Raw genomic sequence first — 9,064 nt, 5'->3', positions numbered from 1 at the left:
ATGGCATGTTCTCTGTGCTCTGGGATGGCATGTTCTCTGTGTGCTCTGGGATGGTATGGTCTCTGAGCTATGGGATGGTTCGTTCTCTCTGTGGTCTGGGATGATACGGGATACAGAATGATATGAGTCACAAGGGGCCTGACAATGAGTTTTAGTCTGTTTTGTTTTTTAATCTTTTCAGAATCAAATTCCCCACATCTTTCTCCGGTAGAGCAGCTAGTGGATGTGAACCACCAGCCTTGTGGTTAGCAGCTGAGAGCTTAACCTCTGTGCCACTAGGCTCCTTTATTTCTCCAAATCAGGGGCTTTTCATCCCCTTACGTGTGTTAAAAGGGCTCTGCTTCTTGTATCGTATTTGTATCTTTGTTGTCTAAGCCAAGACCATAAAGATATTTCCCCTATGTATTCTTTGACACATTTTATGGTTTTAGGTTTTATGATGCATTTGAGTTGACTTTTATACGTAGTGATGAGATCAAAGGTGTGGATCAAAGTTTAATTTGCAGGTGAATATGCAATTGTCCCAGCACCGTTTGCTGAAATGACGAATCTTTCTTCACTTTGCACCGTTGTCTGATGGTCAGTGTTCACACAGGTGTGATGGGTCTGTTTCTGGGCTCTGTCCAGTGGTCTCTGTCCATTTGCATGCCTGCCCCGCGCCACCCTCATGACTGCCCTGGTCACTGCTCTGAGGGGAGAGGGTGCTCGTTCTTGGTCCTTACTCGCCAGGGTCGTGTGGGCTGCTGGTTCTAATCCACTTATGAGTTTCTAAGAAAAAGGAGGAGAAGATCAAAAGTTAAAATTCCAATTGGGATCGAATAAATCCCGTGCGTTAGCTTGCAGAGCAGTGCTGGTCTCCGAACCGTGGGAAAGGCTGTGCGCGCGCGGCTTTCCCCGGCGTATCTCAGGGAAGGAAGTCTGCAACGCATCCTTGTGCCTAGTTGTTGACTGTGACTTACCCCCGGTAGTTGATCTTTTCTGCCGTAGTAGAAAGAGGGGTTTCAATTTTGCCGCATCGATGAGCACGTTGTCTGCGGGGAGACAGTCTTCTCTCTCCCTTTCTGCCGGGACTTTCATTGCTTTGCCCCATCTGCTCGCCCCAGTTCGTCTTGAGCAGTGATCGGAATGGATTGCCCTTGTTTCACTCCTGAGCTTAGGGAGGAAATCTTCATTTGGTTTCCACTGGAAGCCCTTTTGAAAGTCGAGGAAGCTTCCTTCCAGCTCTGCCTTGCTGAGAGTTGCCGTCAGAACGCCTCTCAGCAGACGTGGAGGGAGCGTGTAGAGCATGTAGAGGGTTCTGGTGGTGCTGTGGGTTACACTGGGCTCCTCAAGGCACATAGGATAGATTACATCAATTCGTCTTCAAATCCCAAACCAACCGTGCATTCCTGGTGTGCTCCTCTCACGGTCCTGAGATACGTCCTGTGTCTTGTCAGGCACATCAACATTCTCGGGGTCATATGCCGTCATTTCTCTTGGTCGGTAATCTACAAGCAGAATTGCTAGGCCAGAGGGAGGTATGTCTTTAACACGGTAGAGCCAGCTTACTCTCCTGCAGGCAGGTGTACGTTTGAGTGGATTCCAGGTGCATCGGGCCCTGTCGGTCCTCCTGCCGTTCCCGTCGGTGGGTCACTGTACCGGTTGCACCTGCCTTTTCCAAAGGCACAAAGGTCCTGTTCTTCAAGCGACAGCCTTGCATGGCCCCACTCGACCCACCTGCTCTCACTGGGTGACGCATCTAGAGGCCCAGCCCCTCACTTCCTGCCTGGGACCTGCCTCCAGGCCTCTAGACGGGGCTGCCCTGGCGGCACGTGGGTTTGGAGCCAGGACACGGCAGGCCAGCAAGCTGTGTAGAGCTTCCTCTACAGCCTCCTGCCATCCAGGCAGTTTGTGCAACTGTGCAGCGCAATGAAACAAGTTACACACAGCACTGGGGGGGGGGGGGGCCCTGACTCGACAAGCAGAGGGCCTTTGTACCAGGTTGTGCCCTTACCTTGAGTTTCCATATCATGTTTGCCAAAGAGAGTGGACATCCGTAACGAGCACCCCCACGCCAGCTCCGGGTCCTTAGGGGGCTGGGACGGTCAATGGGAGCCAAGGATTGAGGCATCCTGGCGGACTGACCACTGTAACGGGGAGCCGTAGCAGGTGGATGGCTACCGGGTTGTGCATGGTCGCTCCAGGACAGCTCTCCTCGGGTGTCCGGCAGTGGCCTCTGGTCCAGCCTGTGGCAGGATGCCTGTCTGCCCGCTTCTCACCGGCGTGGCCAAACCACCCGCACGGGGCTGGCGGGCATCTTGGAGTCACTTTCAGGGATTTCTGTCCCTCGGACAGTCGCCCGCCACCCTCTGTCCTCTCTCCCTGGCTGTCTCCTCCTGTCACAATGCTCTCCTCAGAGACTCAGAACTGGGGGGCCGGCTCTTACTGAGACAGTTCACTGCCCCGCCCCACGATCCCAAGCACCTGTGGACCCCCAGCCCCCACAAAGACCCAGGCCAGCACTCAGCCAGCAGGGTATGGCCTGCCCCTTGGGCGTCCTGTGAGTTGGCAGGCGTTCTGGGTGCATGGAGAACCCCAGTGAGGGGAGGGCTGGACGAGCAGCTTAGACTCGCAAAGGGCTCCCGGGGTCCCACAGTCACCCCAAGGAGGACACCACCCAAGTTCTCATCCCAGGCAGCAGACACCCTCTGTGGCCGGTCCACACCGCAGCCTCCATCAGCCACGGGGAGGGGACGTCTGCTGTCTCGCGTGCATGGTGGGCGCCTGACCGCACAGTGCAGACAGGAAGACGAGCAGACGTCGGGCCCTGGAGGGTCTGAGCTGAGCTCCAGCCGCCTTGGCCCCTCGCTAAGGGGTCTCCAGAGCCCCAGCACCCAGACCGGGGGCTCCTGGCCGCAGGAGGAGAGCAAGGGCTGGGGGTGCAAGGAGCTGTGGTGGCCTCGGTTCCCATCCCCCTCTCCTGCCCCCCAGGCTGCCCCTCCCCCAGTAGACTGGCCATAGAGCCACCCCACCCCCACGTATTCTTGCCCAGCTGGCAAGTTCCAATCGCAACCCAAGCTGAGCATTGATTATGCAGGAGGGAGGCCCAGCCCCTCCTAGCCCTGCAGCCAGTGCCCTCTCTGCCCTGCAGCCAAGCCAAGACCTTCATGCTGCCCAGTCCACCCTGACTCACAGCCGCCCTGTGGACGGAGCAGAGCTGCCCCCAAATAAATGAATAATAAGAGTTCTATTGACATATAATTCACACACCGTGCCGCTCAGTGGTTTAAACACCTCAGAAAGACTTGTGCCGTCGTCGTCACCACACCCAATTTTAGACCCTTTTCTCCTTCCTGTACTCACTGTCATTAGCTCTCTGCGTCCCCCACCTTTCCTGCCATAACCCCCAAACAATCCAAAATTTACACCTTGGACCCCAGTAACAATAACAGACTAAAACATGGAAGAACCTCAATTGAAAAGGAAACAGAAAATTATAAACATTCTTAAATCCTTACTGTAAACTGTCATGGAAGGCAACTGCCAGCTGGTGGGTCTGAACCACCGACCTGGCAGTTAAGCAGCCCAAGGTTTAACCCACTGCACCACCAGTGGGAGCCCTAGAGAAAGGCCAGCGCTGACATGTGAAAAACCGCCCTTCAGGAAGGCCTGCAGACAGTGCCCCTGTCACCTCCCTCAGGCCCAGGGTGTCGCAGCCGCCCATTGTGACCCTCTAGGACAGGGTAGAACAACTTGGACCCTCACCCCATGGCTTTCCCAGACGAACTCGTTATGGGCGTAGGGAGCCGCATCTCTCTCCAGAGGACGGTGGTGTTTCGAGCCGACACCGGCCCACGTGTCCCAGGCCTCTCCTGGCGCATAGGGAGGGCGGCTGCGCCTGGGGACGGCCTGGAGGGCACGTTTCTAAATGCCGGTCATCTGAGATCTCAGCAAGATGCTCCCATGTACGGAAAAGCCATTTCTGCCCGTCTCTCACTTCAAATGCAGAGCACTATGCGGTGACCTTCCTGGTGTGAATGGTCCCCAGGGATTGGCTCCTGGGGGGTGGGGCTGGGAGTGGCCCCCTTGGAATTGCAGCTTCACCTCTACCCGTGGGGCCCTCACACACACAAGTGCCCCACGTTAGGCCGGATTGACTAGAGAAACAAATCCAGGGACACTCGTGTGTGTAAGAGAGCACTTTCTATCAAAGAGTGGTTGCATATGAAGAGCACATCCTGCCCAAGTCCACGAGTCTGATAGCAGCCCACATGTTGGATGATGTTCATAAATCCCTCTCCAGACTCACGCAGCACTTGCAGTGATGCAGAGGCCGGTGGGTGTAGCGTCTTGTGGATCCAGTGGTGATGGACCCATCTCCAGGCTCAGGCTCCATCAGCGTGGCTTCTCACCAGGAAGGTGAAGCAGAGGGAGGGAGGGTCTGGCCTCCAGGGAGATGAGCCATTTATCTCAGTCAGGTCTCCAAAGGACGGCATCAAGCTGCGACCTGATTGGCAGGCTAAACACCCCCCCCCCACCTCTATTTACGAAGCTGACATGAGATGACGTAAGCACCACATGCCCTCAGTGTCCTGGGGACCTAGGTAGTGTGTGTGCAGGCCCAGGGGCCTCCCCGCCCCCCCCCTCTTGTGGTATAGCTAGCACCACTGAGGCTGAGGGAGGTGGCTGCGGATCAAGGCCTTCCAGCCGGGCGCCTGAGACCCTGACCACTGCTCTGTCAATGCTCAAGGTCCCGGCTACCTGCTTGTCTATCTGAAGGCATCCCCCCCACCCCAGCCACATGCCTGAGCCTGGCTCTTGCCTTTCAGACCCCGACTGGGCCTCTCACACCCTGGGCGTGTTCATCTGCCTGAGCTGCTCAGGCGTCCACCGCAACATCCCCCAGGTCAGCACGGTGAAGTCAGTGCGCCTGGACGCCTGGGATGAGGCCCAAGTGGAGGTAGGACCTGCAGGGAACCCAGGGGGCGTGGGGTGTGGGGGGACTCAGGGACACAGAGAGGGGAACCCAGAAGGGCACGGGGTGGGGGAAGACCACACACCATGGGACATGGGCTTCTTGGTTGCTCTCTGGCGTGAACACTGCCCCAGCCCCCCAGCCTGTGGGAACCCCAAGGGCAGCCCCTGTGGCTGCAGGTCACAGGGGATGCGACTTTGGGGTCTCTTGCACAGAGGCTCCCTGCACCCCTAGTTCTCCCTCCTGGGCGTTAGGAGAGGGCCCTGACCTCACCACACAGTCTCGGGCGGAGTGTTTCCTTCTTGGGGGACCCCCAAGACCTTGTCAGACACCTGAGCCCCTTTGCCTCCTGCCAGCCGCCTGTCCCCAATGCGCCCCCCCACCGCCCCGGAGCGTGGCTTTGTCTGTCCGTCTTTGGCCTTTTAGGGTCTTCAGGAAATTGGGCCTTGGCACTCCCCCCTTCCCCCACAGGGCTGTTTCCCTCCAGCTTGGCTCAGGGTTTTTTTTCTCATAGAAAAAAATTTACTATTTTTTTATAATGTCAAATTTATACCTGGCCTGTGGCTTGGGGGTTTGTGGCTCCTTAACACCAGCGTGGCTGTTTAAAACAGCAGTTGCACGGGAGCCAGGCTTCACAGCCATAGCTCACCCTCTTTCCGTGAGCAGCCCCCCCGCGGTGCTGAGGCCGGGGCTCCATTCTGCAGTCTGCACACATTTTCTTACGTCACGTTGGTCCCAACCCCACAGAGTCCACACACACACCCCACCCTCGGCCCCCAGTTCCATGCTCCTTCTTCCAGCCCGGTCAGGCCCCCCTCTGGGTCTCTCCCTCGAGGAGGCCACCCGCAGGCTCTGGGCTGGGCTGCTCTGAGGTCGAGCCCCGCCCTGGGCGGGTGCCACCTTGTCCTCCCACATTCACACTGTCACCCTTCCAACTGTGTCAGCAGCCCAGAGGGAAGCCCTGTTTTATCCCCTGGTCAAGGGTTTCCTGCCTAACATGTGAGCGTTCTCCGGTGGTGGTGGGGGGACCCCTGCTTGCTAATGTTTCAAACTGGCTTCAGAACAGCAGTAGGTCTGCAAGCCACAGAAGCAGGAAGAGCTGCGTGGTTACTGGGGCGGGCTGCACTGGCCCTCCAGGTCAGTCCAGGGAGAGGACATTGCTTACATCTCCCCACCCAAAACCCAAGATTCAGGATGCCTCAGTCCCCGTCGAGGGGGTACAAACAAGTCTTCGTAGGGATCTGAGTATTTTCATACCCTCCTGGGTCCGGTCAGCCCCTCCTGTTGGCTCTTCTCGGGCCGCTGTCCCGTGCCTCCCTGCAGTGGTGTCTGCTGTAACGAGCAGTGATCAAGGCGGGGAAGCCGGGTGCTTGTTTCTGCCGGGACACTAACAAGTAGCATGGCATCGGGGGTCCCTGCTCCCCCATCTCCACCCTCACTTCCAGGAAGAGCCCCCACCATGGGCCCCGTCCAGCCCCCTGCCCTCCAGGTCTTCATGTCCTTGGCCATCGGAGGCAGGGCTGCAGGGGAAGGGTGGCCAGGAGGCCACTCCCTGTGAGTGGCTCAGGGATCCCTCCGCAGAGACCGGCCAGCCTGTCAGCCCATCCCCTCTCCAGTCTCCCCCTCCCCTGCTGACTGAGGCCCGCCAGCCCCCTGCACAGGCTGCTGCCCGTTGGGACACCCTGGCCCGGTCAAGATGGCCTCCTGGCCACTTGCATAACTGGCTACAAGCATAACTGGAAGCTGCATGGCTCTGCGGGGGGCGGGGCTGGGGGGGCCTCCCTTCAAAGAACTAGTGTCAGGCAGGCGGAGTCAGGGCAGTGGGGGAGGTGCTACTGCAGTGGGAGGGGTCTCTGGCAATGGGGGAGGGATGGCAGTTAAAAGACCAAACATGGTCTTGGTCAGTCAGCCGCCCAGACCTCTTTAAAAGTGTCGAACAGCAGGAAGTCACTCCGAGGACGAAGGTGGGCCTGGGCCGGGCCATGGGGTTTTCCACGGCCGCCTGTGCTGCCAAGCAAGGAGGGGCAGAGCGAAAGTCTGAGTGATGGTGTTGCAGAAGGAGCCCTGGAGGCAGGGTGACCACAGGAGAAAGAACAGCGTCCCGCTCCTGCAAAAAGTTACCATCTCAGGAACCCGCAGGCGGTACTGGCTCGTGGCAGTGAGCTTGGTGTTCGGTTTGGTCGGTGAAGAATATAGAGTGGGTCACGAGTGGCCCAAAGAACAGTCTGTCTTGACCCAAGTCCAGCCAGGATGCTCCTTAGAGGCCAGGATGGGGAGACTTCTTCTCATGTCCTTTGGACGCGTCATCAGTAGAGACCGTCCTGGAGAAGGACATCGTGCTTAGTCCAGTGCGGGGCCCTGCAGGGGTGGGCCGGCTCCGGGGCTGTGCCGATAGGCTAAAACAGGGGCACAGGACTGGGCAGTGTTTGTTCTGTTGTCCATCGGCCACTGTGAGCCAGGACCCACTGGACGTTCCCTGGCAGCAGCAGCAGCAGCAGTAGCAGTGCTCCAGGGAGACCTCAGACCATCCGATAACGAGAGTTTCCTTGGACCGGGAGGAGAGGAGGCAGTCAGAAAATCCCTGTGGGAAGGAGAGTGGGCTGGCCGCCGCCAGAAGGGACAGCCAGTCAGGCCCTTCTGTCCAAAGTGGGGGCGGTGCTGGGGAGAGCTGGGTGCGGACCCCAGCTGGAGAGGGGGACCCTGAGCCCGTGGCTCATCAACCAGCACGTTGCTCCCATGGGTCAGCCGATTCACAGGTCGTCTGGGGAGACGCAGGCCGAGGTGGGGGGGGCCCTGCTCTCTGCCCCATCACTCCGGGACAGGAAGGTGGGGTGTGCCTCCTTGCTGGGCTCGGGGTGGGTGATGGAGCTGGCATCCAGCCAGGCTGACCCGGCTCTCTTGCAGTTCATGGCCTCCCACGGGAACGATGCCACCAGAGCCGCCTACGAGGCCAGCGTGCCCCCGTTCTACTACCGACCTTCCCTCTCCGACTGCCCGTGAGTGGGAGGGTGGGGCGGGCAGGGAGCTGGGGGCAGGGGGACTTGGGGAGGGTGGGAGTAAGGACACATGGGGGCCTGGGAGATGAAAGAGCGGGAGGCTGTGGGGAAGGAGCCAGAGGGACAGAAACTGGGGAAGGACAGGTAGAGGAGGGAGGGAGGGAGCCTGGGGAGACTCTGCCTGGGCAGGGGTGGGCGCAGAGAGGACCTGCCGGTGGTGAAAGGTGGCAGGGAGGGGCTGTGCCACGGAAGGGGCCGTACCACGAGGCCCCCAGGAAGCTGTCAGGAAGCAGGTTCACTGCCCTCCAGACTCTGGGACTAGTGGGCAGGGACCAGCAGATGGGGCATTGGGAGGGAAGGTGCCTGAGGGTCTGCCAGGCCCAGCCCCACTGGACCCCACACAGGCTTGCTCCATGTCCAGCCTCTTCCTCCAGGCAGCCTTCCGGATCCACCAGCCCCTGGCACAGCAGACCCTCAGGTCACCCTGCCCAGAGTCTGAATCCAGCCAGGAGGTGTGGGCAGTTGTTGGGCCATCTACTGTCCTGTCTTGGAGACCTGTGACCAGGTTGCCCCCACCCCTCCCCCCTCTCCCCACTTGGGCACTGACCAATGCCTGCATTGCTAAAGCCCCCCTGTATTCTCTCCCCTTTCAAGCTCCTGAGCACTGGAGTTAATGGCGCGAGAGGGACATACCCAACCTGCCCCCCAAGGCTCCCTAAGGTGGCAGTCCCCCTACCCCGGCGGAGGTGACTGTGGGTGCTGCTGGGACTTAGGAACTCAGGACTAGGTCAACCTCAAGAACTGTGGGTCGGCCTCCTGACACTCAGGGCTCCTTCCAGGGGCTGCATCCCAACACTGAACTCCCTAGGAAGGGCTGGAGAAGACCACAGGTTCTCCCTGTACCTGCAGGGACCTGACTCTCAGAAAGTGCCTCTGGGTAGGAGGGAGCGGAGAGGAAGAAGAAGGAAAACTGGATGGATGGATGGATGGATGATGGCTAGAAGGATGGATGGATGAGTGGGTAGATGAGTGGGTGGACAGATGGATGATGGATGGATGGATGGGTGGGTGGGTAGAAGGATGGATGGGTAAGTGGATGGATGGATGGATGGAT

The 9,064-nt window shown here is 58.9% G+C and overlaps 1 protein-coding gene across 4 annotated transcripts in view; it reads left to right on the top strand.

Annotated features, from left to right (window-relative positions):
• Positions 1-4,811: 4,811 nt before the first annotated feature.
• ADAP1 (ArfGAP with dual PH domains 1) overlaps positions 4,812-9,064 on the top strand; it is an 18,011-nt gene continuing 13,758 nt past the window's right edge. For 2 of the 4 annotated variants that reach the window (XM_045283792.1, XM_045283797.1), the window contains exons 1-3: positions 4,856-4,939; positions 7,859-7,950; positions 8,385-8,462. In XM_045283792.1, coding sequence (XP_045139727.1) covers positions 7,862-7,950; positions 8,385-8,462 — 167 coding nt within the window. In that variant the 5' untranslated portion in view covers positions 4,856-4,939; positions 7,859-7,861. Of the gene's footprint in view, positions 4,940-7,858; positions 7,951-8,384; positions 8,463-9,064 lie in introns of all 4 variants that reach the window. The other 2 variants (XM_045283803.1, XM_004705538.3) reach the window with 2 other exon arrangements.

The sequence above is a fragment of the Echinops telfairi genome, unplaced genomic scaffold (genome assembly GCF_000313985.2).
Source record: "Echinops telfairi isolate 266 unplaced genomic scaffold, ASM31398v2 ScPeMD7_5;HRSCAF=22, whole genome shotgun sequence".
In the NCBI taxonomy this organism is placed as follows: domain Eukaryota; kingdom Metazoa; phylum Chordata; class Mammalia; order Afrosoricida; family Tenrecidae; genus Echinops; species Echinops telfairi.
Note: the sequence above shows the minus strand (reverse complement) of the source record. Positions and strands in the feature narration are given on the sequence as shown.